Source organism: Lycorma delicatula, chromosome 4, assembly GCF_047948215.1.
Source record: "Lycorma delicatula isolate Av1 chromosome 4, ASM4794821v1, whole genome shotgun sequence".
NCBI lineage: Eukaryota > Metazoa > Arthropoda > Insecta > Hemiptera > Fulgoridae > Lycorma > Lycorma delicatula.
Genome location: NC_134458.1, coordinates 198,930,408 through 198,947,452, shown reverse-complemented (window position 1 = coordinate 198,947,452; position 17,045 = coordinate 198,930,408). Strand labels below are relative to the sequence as shown.

The following is a 17,045-nucleotide window of genomic DNA, read 5'->3' as shown; positions in this document are numbered from 1 at the left end:
TTATTTATCTCCTGTCTCTAAAAAAGCTGGTGTTTTAAATCTTCCACTTTTCTCCTACATCAACAGCAAAATAATTTTATTACCCTTCTTAATCTTTTTTTTTTTATTTTCTCTAAATCAAGCTTTACACCAAACCAGTTAATATTTCCAAATTGACTTCTAATTCAACATATATCACCTCTAAAAATTTTTTTGATTATATTTAAATACTTCTATTTCAATACCCATTATTTTTTTCATTTTTTACCCCATCTTCTTATTTACAGAATCATATGTCATGTCAAAACGACTAGCACTAGATAGGGAATCTTGGAGAGCTGCATCAAACCAGTCAAATGACTGAAGACAAAAAAAAATGTCATGTCACATGTTATAATAAAATCAACTTTTTACCAAACTCAGTTAATATGTCAACTTTGTACCTGTATGTGTATGGAAACTACTATTATTTATTTTTGTTTTAGATGGAACAAACACTTCCATTGAACAATCTCTGGAAAACAAAATGGATGAATCATGACATCAGTAATAAAAAATAAAAAAAATAAAATCAGTATTTTTAAAACTAGTGTCTATAACAAATTCAAAATGTTTATTTATTAATTTTAGAAGATGTGTAGATAGTTCAAGCTAGAAATTTATGTAAATAGGTGTATTTATATACTATTTAATATTGAAGTAGAAATTAATTTTTAATAAACAACTGATTATAATTTAGGTTATATTTAGTGTATGAATATATGTACTAATCTATTAATTTATAAATAAATAGTTAAAATATTATTACTGTATTATTTTTAAATTCTAATCTATACTGTAATTAGTATCTAAATTGAATTGTATAAAAAAATGTGACAACCATAAAGGTTCACAGGTGACCAGCATAATGCATGTCACAAGGTAAGAAGTTAAATCATTTCAATTTTTGTATTGAAGAAAAGATTTTAATCTAATCTTGATAATTTATTATTAAGTTTCTTTTTCACTTACAGGTTTATGAATTTGTTATTTATCAAAGTGGTCACAAACTTAATGCGATATAACTTTTATTAATAAAAATACAAATAAGTATTTACTGGCTTCTATTTTATTAGTTTGTTTCAGAATTTCAAGTAACGACTTACTTTTTAATACTACTACTACTAAGCCACTAGATTTTCAGTCAGCAAGTCCATGGTTGAAGTTAGATAGGGGTGTTACAATATACTAAATTTTTTCTTCACTTTCTAAAAAAAAATGTTCAGCTTAATATCCACGCTTCTGATTAGATAAAAAATACATGCATCCTTAATGTACAAGTAGAGCATGAACATCCTTTTCTAACCAAATTTAATAGTAGGTTCTCACTTGACCTATATTTTATTTAATTTATTTTAGCATAGCCTAACCATCCACCGGTACACCGGTATCGACTGTCTTGTATTCAAATTCATATAAAAAAACTAACTTTTATTAGGATTTGAATTTCAGAACCTTCGACTTCAAAGAAGGAAAACATTTTTAATGAAAAATTACAAGTACATTGACTACTTAGATGATCTGAAGATATTCTAATCATGTGGGTTGTATGATTAACCATACAGGTAATATTTCTGTTGCCTGTAGTATAAAATTTCTGGGTGTTTTGTTGGATTGTAAATTCTTGTGGGACGATCAAACTGTTTTTGTTTATGATAAAATTAAATTATACTGTTTTGCTTAAAAACTGCTAAGCTTGTCATCATTATTAAATATTTATTATGCTTATGTATATTTCCATTTGAAATTTAATATTAACTCTTTGGGCTCCCTCAAAAAGCAAGAACAAGTCCTCCTCAAGATACAAAAACTATACAGTCAGATCATTGGTCAGTACCTATAAATAAAAATCATGTAGATAAGTATTTGTAAATAAGAAATTTTAACATATTCATCTGTTTATATTAACGAATGAGTACATTTAAAATTACAATTAATATTCATTTATTAATGAATGTTTATTATTAAAAATAGTACTCCATATTCCTGAAAAATAACAATATCCATCTCTATCAAACGGGATAACACATAACACAATAATATTAGCTCAACACTTGGGCATACAAGAAAGGACCTTATGCTCACATTGCCACTTTTAATAAATTACCAATCTGTTTAAAAGATTATTCCACCAATTTATTTAAAATAAAATAAAAAGATCCTCTCTTAGAAAAACAATATTACTTTGCTGACGAATTTTTAAAGAATACTAATTAAAAAATGTAAGAAACCATAATTTTATGCAGCTCTATTTAATAATGATGTATATAAACATGTGTTCAAATAACTCTGATGTCTTCTTAATTTGATTAATAAATAACAATATTTATTAAATATTATTTATTTATATTAATATTATAATACAAAATATTATAATTATTTTATTTACATAAAATCTTCACACATGATTGATTATATTATTATATGCACATAAATCTAATTTTATTATGGACTTTAACCACTTCTCTTTTTTATTTTACAATTTATTCATTCAATTTTACAATTAATTATTAAATTCTTCAATTTATTTATTCAGCAATGCTTCCCTGATCAAGGTTAATATTGTTTCCCTTGATTTATCCAGGCTGAGGCAATTCTTTATTATTAACTGTGGAGTAGCACACTTACTCATTACTGACATGATTTAGATAATGTATTTATTTTCTAATCTACCGATTAGAAAAATCATTATTTATTTGATTTGTTTCATTCTTTTTGTCTTCATCATCATCATCATCATTATCATTGCTCAGAATAACTTAATAAATTGCTCAGCATAATGACATTTAGTCACTACATTTTCACATGAAAATTGTAAAAAAATATGCTCTATTTTCAACCCTGATTCTTCATTAAACAGATTGATTTAATTTTTTTTTAGAGAAATTTCCTCTTGCGTTGTTAATCTTTTCCATGTTAACTTATTAAAGTGTACAGGTTTTTTAAAAAATGATTTTACATTCTTTAAAGAAAAAATTTGAAGGTGTTTAAACTGACTTAAAAAAAGGAAGGGCGATCACTATGCAGATATATATATATATATATGTATGTAATTTATGTAATTTTCAATTATATTGAAGCTGTACTCTTCCCTAGATGGACTGATTTAATAGAATTTTTTAAATGTTCTATAGAGGGATTTAGTATGATGGTATTGTTATAAATTTTCCAAATAATTTAAATGTTAAATATTGTAAACGTACACAAATTATTAGAAAATATTTATTATTTTAGTTGTCATTCAAAATATTTTCCCTAAAAAAAATAAAATTGTTTACAAAACATTGAATAATTTATTTAACTGGTAACTTAAAATCCCAATAATTTTTTTTTTTAATTTTAACATTTTTAATAGGTAAGTCTTACGCTCAAAAGCAGACTTACGTTGTTTCTAGGTATTTATTTTTATCAAACGCAGGCTTCTTTCCAATGTTTTTCCGGCAATTTGTTTTTTTACAGTATTTTATAAGCCTACCAAAATTTTAAATAAAAGAAAATACCTTTAAAAAAATAAAATCGACTTAAAACCAGATATACACAAACTATGCAGCAACAGAAAAAACACAACATTTTTGTTGTTTTTTTCCAACAAATAGGCTAAGAGTAAAATGAATGAAATATAATTCCATTTTCCTGTATTTAATTAATTAAATCCCTACAAACCTAATACAATTTTTAATATTTAAGTGTTATAATGAACGAATTTAAATAAATGTACGCATTAATGTGCGTAATAACCTACTTTATAATGCAATCTTGGCATATCACAATAAAATATGTAACTATTACAAAAAAAATAAAAACAATTCCTTAAATACGTGACATACTTTGAATAATAATAGAAAAAAATAATATATTATTCCGGTATAACAATAATAGCGTTCTTAGATTTTTTAAATTCTATTTAAATATTTTTATTTTATGAGTGGAAAACTATTGCTGGTTGTAATACTTTCAATTACAAATACAAAAATCTGAACTTGAACAACCAAACATAAAAACAGACGGCTACAATAAAAAAGACAGCTACAAGCTATTATTCTAAGAATAAACCACTCTGAAATATAAATAACTTGTAATAAAATGTTGATAAACTTTTTCTAATTTTAAATTAATTTAAAAAAGGTAGATTCAATTCATTCTGTATGTACATATTTTTAAAGTATGTTCCAACATTATTCTGCACCAAATGAACTGATTTTATGATTATTTTTTGTATTTAAATGAAGTTCCTTTGGTGATTCTGTTCTAAAGTTTTTTCCACATAAGTTTGGCGGTAATATTAAAAGAAATTTTTTTTTTTTCATTTGTTCATCATTATAATTTAGAAATGGAAAATATAGAAGGTAAAACTTAAGGTAAGTTTTTGTATTGTATATAACACAAAGGTAGGTTTTAAAAAAGTGAATAGATAAATTTAAAAAACAGTTTAATAATTACGGTAGGTAAAGACATTTTAAATAGAAAGGCAACATTTAGTAGAAAATCATAAAAATATTAGGGTTGGGTGAGTGTATAAAGTACAGGAATTTTAAAGATAAAAGCAGAAAACTGTATATGCTCTTTAAAAATAAAAGTAATAGAAATTGCAAAACCGTAAAAAAAATTTAGTCGATGCAGAGACGTGGTGATCGTAAAGTTGAGAAATAAAATTATTACTGGGTAGGTAGATATAGCATAAAATAAGAGAACGATTAGAATATGTATAAGAGTTCGACGTGCAGAAGGAAAACCGTTCTTAGGGAGATAGATGTTAGGAATAAACAAAGGGGAAAATTAGAATATGAAATTTTGGAAGGAAAAAGAACTGAGGGAATTTTACAAAATACTATTTTGAGATCAAAGTTTGATAAACTCCAAAAGACAAACAAAAATAAGGTGGAGGGATTAATGATATATACCACCAGAATTGTTTAGAAGTAGAACTAACTAGAGAATACAAGGACCGTTTGAAAAGTTTTCGACCTGACAAAGAAAGCACAAGATTCTTCCAAGATTTTATTTTTCAACATAGTCAGTCACCTTGCAATTCAATACATTTAAACCAACGATTTTTCAACTTTTTAATGCCCCTCAATAAAATTTCATTCAGCAAGCCGTCTTTTCAGGTTTGGTTCAAGTAATCGCTGGGCGGCGAATATAAAGTATGTGAAAGCGCTTCAAAGCGTTTGTCATAGAGTTTTGCTGCAACAACCCGAGACGTGTTTGTAGGCACTTTTTCATGGTAAAAAAGCATTTTCTTTTCGGCCATATATGGATGTTTAGCACGAATAGCGCTCTTCAATCGATCCAGTAATGAAGCTTAACACTTTCTGCTGATGATCCTGCCTTTTTCCAGGTAATCTATGAACACTACACTATGAGAAACCCAAAAAATCCCATTACCATGACTTTTCCTGCAAATGGAACCGTTTTCGCTTTCTTTAGCGCACTGTCACTTGCATCCACCCTTTGTTTGGACTGCTGTTCAGTCTCTAGCGGTGTGTGAATCCATATGATAAAACGTCAAAGACACTCCACGGAAGTCTAAACACCCTTGAGAAGTGTTCAAGCGAATGCATTTTTATCGACTTAAATGCGGTACCCATCGAGCGGAAAGCTATTTCACACTCAAAACATCATGAAAAAATGTAGAGGACTCAGTCTATCAAGATACTTGTGATATCAGCAAGCTCGCTTATCTTCAGTCAGCGACAATTTCGTATGTCGTAGCGGTTTCAGAGTGTCTTGAACGGATGTACGATCACGTTTAAATTAAGCAACCCACTTTTTTACCGTCGAAATTAAAGGGGAAGAATCCTTTAAAGGGGAATATAATTTTTTTATACGTTTGTCGGATTTAAAACTTTTAAAACAAAATTTAGTTTAAACTAATATTTTAACTAAAATAGTTTGAACTAAAATTTTATACATTTTTCAGAAGTATACAAACTTTTTTGGTTTATTTGATCGCCGTAAACAAGAAACTACACGCACGGTCTGAAACTTTGCAGCACACCACCTTAAAGATCATACTTTATAAATATCAAAGTTATTTGGTCATAATTGTGCTATCTCTGTGTCAGGCTGAGAACTTTTCATATAATTCTAGTACAGATTTTCAGGACTGTGCAACTCATACCGTACCAAAGAAAGCAGGATTAGATAAATGTGAAAACTACCGCATCAGTCTTACATCCAATAATTAAAAATAGTCAGTAGAATAATTTACAAACAAATAGAACGTTTGATGGGCTAAACCAGTTTGATTTTAAGAAAAGATAGGATGTAAGGAAGGTCATTCTGGTCCATAAATTAGCATTTTTGTTTATTCCACATTAAAAGATTTGTAATCAGAATTGGAAAAAGTTTAAATCTTATCAGAATGCTAGGAATAATATACCTCCTTCATAAAAAAAAGAAGGAATTATATATTTTTTTTACACTGATTCAGCGTATAAATATTTAATTTTTTTTTACATTTTGCTGTGGCAATTATCTGGGAACAAATAGCAATCAAATCTTAGAAGTAAAGGAGAAAATTAAATCCATTTTTAAATAATTATTTTTTGTATCGATATATCAAAATATTTTATTGTTTTTGGCTAAGTTATTCATCACCCTGACCATCAGAAAAATATAAATATTTATCAGTGAAAAAAATTAATGTTTTTTTTTTTTTTTTTTTTTTTTATTTCTTTTTCAGTGTTACTTGATATATTTCTCTAACGATGATAATGATGACAATTAACTCACTGAAAAGATCTTTTAATAAAATACCTATTTTTTTTAGCAATATGAAGTATTAATAAAATTTGTTTAAAATAAAAACTTGTGAAACTTAAAATAATTTGTGAAAATAAAAATTGTGAGTATTATTTTTAAATATAAGTTATTAATGATGATAATTATTATTATTAATTCTGAAAATAATTTTATTAATCTGGCTTACCGGGCACAGGAAGTATAATCGAATCGCAGTGACGAAAAAGATGCAAATGTTCAGTAAAAAAAAATGTGGGTCTCTTTTAAGCCACTTGCTCAACAGTTTCCTCAAGTAACATTTTTACGAATAGGTAAAACTTAAAAATATTAATAGAAATTATAAAATGCTTTAATCCAATCCAGGGACCCCCATTTTTCTGAAGCCTCTAAAATATCATTAAATACAGTTGAATTTTCAATCTTGAAAATTAAACTTTAAAAAGAAATCGATATTTTAAATACGTACCCCATTCACCCCCTTGTTTATTGATGCTTAAAAGTTTATCAGAATAATTATTTACTTCAATAAGTTGGCTCAGTTTGGTTCGATGTTACTCAACAAGCCTAAAAAGATTATAGTTTACAAATTATAAGTATATACGGGTACTGTGACGGTTCTTATTTCATGAGGTCGAAAATCAAACAAATCCGGTAAACTTATATCAAAGGTATTTGCCAAATTTCAACTTTTTTGCCCGACAAGTTTTCAAGATATGAGGTAAAAACTTTAAAAATAGAGTTGAATATCCCCCATTCCTAAATCTGATCTGCTTAAAACTTCGGAATTTTAAACAAGCATAATAAGTACTTTCATCGTACTACAGCTAATATGTCTACAAAATTCAAAACGGTGAAAACTGCCTTTCCCTTTTTTAATTTTATCCAAAATTTAATTCCATTGGTGCCCGATATATAGAAATATTTTTAGACATTTTCGAAGAATTTCCATCGACCCGATCCGGAGATATTAATCAAAACGACAGACCAACACACGTATGTACATACATCTTCTGAAAATTTCTAACCTTTTTTTATATGTTTTGGACTAAGGGGTCTTGCAACTTCGACGTTCGGGAAAACCGGGATACCCAAAATGTTGGCCGATCTTTCCCTTTATAGCTATGCTGCCGGTGCTGCAGCAGCAACAGATTACTACAAGCTATATTTGTCCTAATTTTACAGCCGGTTGTAATTCAAAATCTTTACAGAACTGATTTTTTAACATTATTTTATTTTGATTAGAAAAAGTAATATTTTATCGTCCTCACATTTCCTCCGCTATAGTTATCCACAACCGTAGTAAATTAATTACTGAGAAGCTGAAATAACCTATTTTAGAAGCAGAAAGCTTTGCAGAACAGTGTAAACCCCACTTTGGCAAAAAAATATAAATAAATAAAATACACAAATACAATTGGTAGACCCTCCTAAATAACCGAAAAATAGTATGGTGTAATGGGTTTACTTGTTACCGTGCGTCTCGATTACTAGTGTAGACCCGATTAATAAGTTCTTCACTGTTTTCTCCCAACCTATTCGAAATCGATCGATCTGATGGTAATATTTAACTCTCAGAATGTCTTTTTTAAATGCGTAATAACAATTTTTCTTAGATTTAGGAACATTTAGGTTTCGGGTTCGAATCCCGGTCAGGGATGGCATTTTCACACACGCTACAAATCATTCATCTCATTCTCTGAAGTAATATCTAACGGTGGTCCCGAAGGTTAAATAAAAAAAAATAAAAAATTTAGGAACATTAATCTAATTATGAATTCTATTAATGTCACTCAAAGACAGCTAACCACCTTTACAACCTTACGATAAGCTTAATAACAATTGATTTTTAACCGTATCGCTTGAGAAGAATTAAATTCTAAGCTTTTACAAGATTCGGTAAATTTCAGCGACATCGTTTTCACTGTTATTTTAATAGTTTATAAAAAAGTATAATTTTTTGAAAAATAAATTATAATTATATGTATTTTAATGAGTTACTACGTTTTTTATTCACGTACATCTTTTAAAAGTAGCACATTTTATTAGTTTAGTTGTTAATACGACTAATAATTAAATAATCCGTTAATAAAAATAACAATGTTAACATTAATTTATCGTGTGTATGACGACATTTATAAAAAAACATAATAGAATGATCTATTTATTTAGTAATATTATAAAAAATGTGCGAACTCAGCAAGCTAATCGATAAAAGCGACTGACTTCAGATTAATTGTTTTATACTCAAAATGTCATCTAAACTGAGTTTTGTGGTTCTTTATGCGTATTTGGCTGTAATTATCGCAGCTCATGAAGAAGAAACGTCAGGGTCTACGCAAAACTCACAAATGGTACCGCAAGTTTACATAAAGGACAGTAGTCCGGCTTCTATACCTATTAAAACTGCTGATGTAAACAATCAACAACATACATCGACAACAGTATGTATAGAAATGCGAAGCGGACCATCTAGTGCATATACAACGATATGTGGACCGCAGGTATGTATATTAACTTAATTTTTTCGTTTCTAAAAAAAAAAAAATACAATAATTCGTCAACTATCATAATTTATTACAAATAAAATACATATTTTATTGTAATTAATAATTAATAGATGTCATATAGGTCATCTGGTCAGGAACGGTTAGGTATGCTATTCCAAGGATAAAAACTGGGCTGAATGGATCAAGGGAAACCACGGTTAAAACCTTAATTAGAGCAATTCAATAAAATACACAATTAACTTGTGAAGTCCTTGTTTATAATTGTTTATATATTTCTTTACTTTCTCGCTAGGCTTTTCGTCCAAGTTATTGCAGTTCAGTATCGGGATTTCAACCAGGAATGTTTCTTCCGTTGCTTTCTCGATCAGTGTGATGTCTGGTCATAGCTATTTCTAATATATGATCTTACCCACGAGATCTTGGCGGGTGATGCATTCTACGGCTGCTAGCCGCGTGCATTCTCTCGTGATGCGTTCGACGGTCTCCTTTCCATCGCCGCATCGTCGGCAGATATCTGTTCGGGCGTTAACTTTAATGATGCGCTCGGGGTAATTTTTGGTTTTAACAGTGGCCTCCCGGATGCCAAACGTGAAGCCTTCTATTTCAGCTCATGTGTTTCTTCTTCGTAGCCGCAAGTGCGACGCTTTTTCGTCAATATGCGATCGCGAAAGATGATATTTATACCTTCCACGTATCTCTTTTTCTTCCCGCTTCCGTAGCTTTTCTCTCTCCGCCGCTACATCTCGGAGAGGCTCATACCTTTCGTCTTAAAGATTAAGCGGTGTGTACTTGATGTCAGCAAGTACGCACCGACAACGGCGGCGTGTAAATCGCTAGTTTCTTTTTCCGACTGAAAATATTGTCGGAGCGTCTGGATTCCCTTGTAGCGCGCGTTTGCGATATTGGTTATTCCTCGCCCTTCGTGTGTTCTCGGTAAGTGAAATCGTTCAACGGATAAATTATTTAAAATAAATTAATAAATTATTATTATTTGTTAGATATTATTACTATTTGTTACGACCCGAAATGAACGGGTTTATAAAAAATATAATTTCAGTTAAAAAAATGAAGCTTGTAATTTAATTTAAAGAGCTTCCTAGGTTCAAATAACATTTTTAGGTAGGTAGATATAACATTTTTCAACACTACAAACTTCTCATCCTGTATTTCCAAGAATAAATTTTATGAATTACGTGGTGAGTTATTTATTCAGAGATGATCAGTGAGGCTAGACTTCTGTAAGGTCGGTAGTGTTCAAAACAAAACGCTTAAATAATAATAATTAAATTCTCTACTTTTTTCTAAAGTCGCATTCCTTTACTTAATTCTCCTTTCCACTGTAAAGTGTCCTACTTTTCTCTTCAGATTATCGGTCAAAATTATCTTATTCTGTGGAGATTAACAGCCATAGTTCTACATAAATACATCGATCATAGTGACTGCTGAATAGTCCGTGAGAGTTCAACAGTTTTTTTATCGGAAACTTAAAATTGCAAAAAAACTAAAATCAAGTTCATTTGGACTAATGTTGACCCCACTCTAGTATCAATAACTAAAAACTTTTAATACTTTTCAGAAATATTTTGAAATTTCATATATAGAGCTATCAAGAAATGTCTATATATATATATATATATTTTTTTTTTAAATTATAGACCCTGCACCTAAAATGCAGAAAAGTTATGAAAATTTTCTTTTTCTTATTTTAGCTTCTAACGAAGAGGTGATAGATTTAGAGAAAACTTTATTCTAGCGAATTTGTTAATCTTAACTTATATATGAATATTTTTAGAAAAGTTTGTCTTAAAATTTATTCTCCGCCTCTAAAAAATATGTATTACGTCCTTTTTTTTGTTTTTTGGCTCTAACTCCTTTGATTTTTTTGTATTCTTCTTCATCACTTAAGGGCTATTTAAATTAAAGTAGCTTTGGCACCGCATTATATTCTGGACCCAAAATGAGAAGCAATTTTTTCATTACTTTCATCAAAGTTGAAAAGTTTTTCTTTATTTTTTCAATTTGTTTAAACAATGCTCTTTTAAATTAATTTTTTTGTTAGGAATCACTTCTTTATAAGTTAATTTTTTATAAATTTCCTCCGTAGAGTAAGGCAGCCCTAAAATCAAACATATTTTTATTTGAAATTTGGGAATTTTGATACTTAAATCTTATTTTGGTAATCATGACTTGAACGGCTATGCCGTCAAGTCGTGATAGTTTGCCGGTTTTTTCCCCCACTTAAAATATATATATAATTTTTACGCATTGATTATATTACCTAAAACGACTACCGTAATCTCAATCCGACGGTAAGAATTAGAAACATGCCGACAAAATGTTATACCGGTGCTGACAAACACACCGATAGAAAGAAAACGTAGAACGATGTCATGCTTTCCTCAAATCCAGCGACAAATCACACCCCGATTTATACTTCACTCGAATATACTAACCCTCAAATCAATTCCTTGCCCTCAAAATCTTCTAAAAGAATTATAAACCCGTTTAAAACGTATTAAAAACCTCTTTACGACTAACACTTATCCGCAACAATACCCGATACATCAGAAACGTACAGCTTTCTTATTCGTGTTACATCACCTAATTTGCAAGCTTTGTCGGCTAAAAATTACAATAAAGAATCTCAATACGACAAAACGTTTGACACAGGTTTAAAGCTACTCGTACGCAATTTTACAACAAACATTCTACGTAAAATACAGAACAAATCAAAAACACTCTTAGTAACAAAAAATACATAACGCTAATTAATGTATATCGACAGTGGTTATATAGAATTGCCAACGCGTGCAGAAAAGATTACGATGTGTGTCGTATCGACACAAAAAAATAAAATACAAACGATAATATAGCAAACTACAAAACATTCGCTAAAACATAAGCGTATAAAATTAAAATGCAATGATTGCACAAAGTACTACTTCAGACAGATACCGCAAATACAAGTACAATCGAGCACTACATACAGCAGATTCAGCTTTTCAGCAAATTAGGTTAGTCGCGTGGAAATTAGATTCACGCTTACTGACCCAAATATGAAAATTTCTAAAATGCACAAAAACTAAGATTTCGACCCGCTAGAACATTTAAAAATTTACAAACGCTATAAATTTCACAAAAATAACATATTAAAGAAGGTGCTGATAATTAGCTTTAAAAGGTCTTTTGATAGATTACTTCCATTAATTTGAAAGCAAATTATTCTTCATTTTTATATAAATTTTAACTGTTATTTTGTTGTTCGATGAAAAGAATGTAATTTTTTTTTCTTTTTTTGGAAAGCATCAGACGTAAAATATTTTCAACTTCATCCAAAATTGAAGTTCAAAATTTTAAATGTTTTTAATGTTTAATAAGTAAAAAAAATTTGACGCCGTTTAAAATGCGATGAAATTGAAATCAAAAAAGATAGAAAAAAAATGTAATGTGTTAGAAAAGATAAAATTTGTTACAAACTCATAAAAATAAAAAACTCTTATGATAAACGTTTAATGAACTTTTAAAATAAAAGTTCATTAATGTAACGAATCACTGAAAACACCCAACATTGGAAAGAAATTTGTTGTGTTTCATCAAGCGTAATAAATGCTACAACAAATAACACAACAGCTGTATTTAGCTATCTTGAGATGCTTACTACAAAAGTAAAGCGTAAATAATATTGTATAAAAAAATCTTTATCCAGAGAAAAAAATCAAATATTTTTCAATATATTATCAGTATTTTATTTTTTTTTTTTGAGTTATCAGTTATTTAAATAGTTTTATTTCTGAAAATGACAGCTTCAAGCATTTCTGAAATTCCACTGACATTCAGTACTAAAAGCATACCTTCCATTTTGTTCACATAATTTTCAAAAATCTGTAATATCAAAATTTAAAGGCTTTTTATTCTTTTCCTTTGTTCTTTTTTATTGTTCATGTTTTGCTACCACAAAGTGCTATATTTTTTTCAGCATAAGCTCCCTTTGTTTTTGCCGATTTGATTTGGGTTTCCTGAATAATGAAATTCCAAATAATTTCTAGTGTTATTGTAATATATTATTCAATAATTTTATAAAGACAGATTTTATAAATATATTTTATAAATTTTCAATTTCTAAAAAATTAAAGAGAAAAACAGGTGGAAGTGAGACTTTTACTTAAGAAGCCATTACTTAAAATTTTCTGTACATAATAAGGACTGGTATCAAAACGTATGTGAGATTTAGGATTAGAGCATGCTATTACTTTATCAGTCGATGTGAGATCAGCAGTAAATGTGTAAAAATGTTTCAAAATATATAAGAATAAATTTTAATCTTATTTCATTTTATTTTAGGTTCCACCTGGAATTGTTCAACCAGCTCAATACTTTCCATACCCAAACGGAAGAGGAGATTTGATTAAAATATCGGTTCCAGGACAGCAGCAATCACAACAAATGCAACCAATGCCATCAGAAATGCAGCCATTTATAGTTAATCCACGAGGAATGATAATTCAACAACAGCCAATGCCATTTCTTCAACCTATGTCTCCACTACAATCACAAACACAACTGTATAGTAATCCAAAAATTAATCAGCAAAATGTTATGAATTCAAAACAATTTTATGGATCTCAAAATTCAAATCAACTGGCGACCGATGGTACTTTATCAATGAACTGTCATGTCGGAGGTTTAAAATACTTAAATGTACCCGATTCATTAAACACCATTTCTTTGGGTTATCGTCTCCCTCAGACAAATTCTTTTAAGAGTATACCACTCATGAATATGTATAATAATCAACCCCAACCGTTGAATTTTGGAATGAATCCGCTACTTAATAATTTTCAAGACTCTTCAGGAAGCCAGTCATATATGCGAAACTCAGAGCCTAGCAATAGTAAAACATGGAAAAATATTCATGATTTGTCTTTACAAAACCATGATATCATGAGTAATGAACAACAAATGCAAGTAATTGGTAATGATAAACTTGTTCAAGAAAACAAAAAGAAACTTGATGAATTAAAAAAGCAAATTGCATCTCTACAAGAAAATGCTAGTAGTCCACAACGGGCATCGCCAAATGACAGTTCACAAAATAGCCCACAACAAAATCAAACTCCACCACAACAACCACCAACACAACAAATACAAAATCATTCTTCATCACAAATGAATACAGAAGTAAAACAAGCTAAACCTACTCCTAATGCCAATCAACATTTTGGAAGAACACATTTGATGAAAGAACATAATCACTGATGATTATAATGATCATAATGGTAGATAATTAATTTTTTCTTTTTTTACTTTCCTGTTTTATATTTTTGTACAAAAAAATATACAAAATTATTTTAACTAAAAAAAAATATTGTCTAGAAGAATTTTTTAGTACTAACCAATTTTAGAAACTTCCTGTATAATAGACATATTTACGAATTAAATATTAGTTTTATCAAAATTTGAATAACTTTTTTTAGATTTTTTTATAGTCTTCCAACTCCCTTCTAGTCATTTGATCCTACCTTAACGAACAAAAAAAAATGCTATCCAGTACAGAGTAGTGATTATCAAAGCAATAAGGCAATGAGTAAACCTTAAAAAGTGGCAGAGTTATCACATAACTTCCCTGACTTGCATGACACAAGGGGGCGGGGGGTTTCCTACACCTACCAAAGATTTTTTTTAAATTAAATTTAATTTGTTAACATCATTGATTTGTATAAAGAAATTGTCACATTAAAAAATTTCAAAATTTTATATCAGTAAAGTTCAAAGGTATGACCAACAACTGAAATGTATTACTATTTTTTGAAATGCTCATCAAATTAAGACTTTATGATCAATTCATATTTTATATTCATTAAATATTTCTGGAGAGAATGAGATTTGCGAAGTGGATGATTTTTTGAAAATTCTTATTTTTAAAATACTACACACATCAGAGGCAATAAATAAGTAAGGAAAAGATTTATTTCCATAGATATTATCAAGATACAAAACATTAACCTTCTTATTACCTCATGTCATCAACAGATTTAAAAAATAATAATAGCATGAACATCTTGTGTATGGAAGCCATCCTACTAAATTCAAGTATTTACATTAGTGGAGTTTACAGATAAAAAATTTAACTGAATCCCATTATCCTCCCCACTGCTTTTGAAAAATTTGTCAAAATGAGGCTTAAGCATGCCTAAAAAAATATTTTAAATTAATAATCAACAGCTAATTCAGAATAGTAATAGTAAAAACCAGTACTGATTTAAAATTAATATATCTGAAATGTTTGAGGAAGGAGTGGTGGTTTTTTGAAAAAAGTATTTTTAAAAATATTAGTGCAGGGTGATTTTTTAGTCCTGTTACCCAATTGTTAATGTCTGGTAATTTTTTTCTAAGAAAGGGAAATTTTGTTTTGTGACACGAAGTTGGTAGCGCTACTCAACCGGTATAGATACGGCAGTGTGAGTTGATTTTTCTTGAACTGTTTAAACTTTTGTGCCGTTTCAGGTCCTGTTACGAACAGAATGTCTTTTACCATAGAATAACGAGTTTTCATTCTTGAACAATATTTTGCTACGAAATCGTACACGAGTGTAAAAGAATCATTTCAAATTAAATTTGTTGGTGTTCCTCCGCCAGAAAAAAATGTCAATTTCTAGGCTAGCAAACCGATTTCGGGAGACAGGTAGTGTTTGCGACAGAAAACGTAGTGGTCGACCAACTCGCTTGACAGAAGACGTTTTAGAGAATATTAAAACAAGATTGTTCAATTCTCCACGGAAAAGTTTACGAAAACTTTCCACGCAAGTTGGTTTGTCATATTCGAGTGTTTAGAAAGCTGCTAAAAAATTGAAATTGTATCCGTATCGCGTACGATTAGGCCAAGAGCTTCAGCCTCCAGATTTAAACAAGCGATTGCAATATTGCCGTTGGTTTAGGTCTCTCGTAAATGATAACTGAAAAATGAATTTTTAAACACAGTGTTCTTTAATGATGAAGCTTGGATCCATCTCGATGGTTGTGTGAACAGTTAAAACTATCGAAGTTGAAAATCCTAACGCTTTACAAGACAAATCTTTTCATCCAGAAAAATTTTGTGTGTGGTGTGCGATATATCGTCATCGTATAGTCGGACCCATATTCTTCAGACAGTAAATGGTGAATTATACAGGAATATTGTGCGCCAATTTGTGCTTCCTGGAACCTCAAGAACGGTATTGCTGGTTTCAGCAAGACGGCACTACATGCCAAACGTCTCGAGAAACCATGGATTTTTTGCAAGAGTTCTTTGATGATCGAATAATAAGCAAGGGCTTATGGCCTCCAAGGTCCCCAGACCTCACATCTCCTGACTACTTTTTGTGGGGCTATATTAAGTCCGAGGCCTTCAAAAACAATCCTCACACTATTGATGAACTTGAAGTCAATATTACAGACTTAATCACAAATATTTCCAGTGCAACTCTTAAAAAGGTTTCTGCTAATACGCTGAAAAGAGTCCGTGCGTGTATAACCGCAATGGGTGGGCATTTATAGCATATTCTTTAACAATTATGTGAGTAATAGCTTTTTATTAAATCTGTTTTGTAAGTAACAAATACATTTTTTTATTCCACCTAAATTTCCCTTTCTTAAATTACATTTAAAATTTGGTAACAGGACTAAAAAATCACTCTGTAGTATCAAAAAGATAATAAAAAGGTAAGAAATATCAATCTTTCAAACATTTTTATTGACTTTATACCCTCTCATTATATTCTCTACTCGCATGGACTTAAA

At 29.5% G+C, this 17,045-nt stretch overlaps 1 protein-coding gene across 1 annotated transcript; it reads left to right on the top strand.

Moving 5' to 3' along the window:
• Positions 1–8,989: 8,989 nt before the first annotated feature.
• On the top strand, positions 8,990–14,723 carry LOC142324205 (uncharacterized). Its single transcript, XM_075364988.1, has 2 exons — positions 8,990–9,263; positions 13,611–14,723. Exons 1-2 carry the CDS (start codon positions 9,012–9,014, stop codon positions 14,523–14,525), a joined length of 1,167 nt encoding a protein of 388 aa, XP_075221103.1. The 5' UTR covers positions 8,990–9,011; the 3' UTR covers positions 14,526–14,723.
• The last annotated feature ends 2,322 nt before the right edge of the window (positions 14,724–17,045 follow it).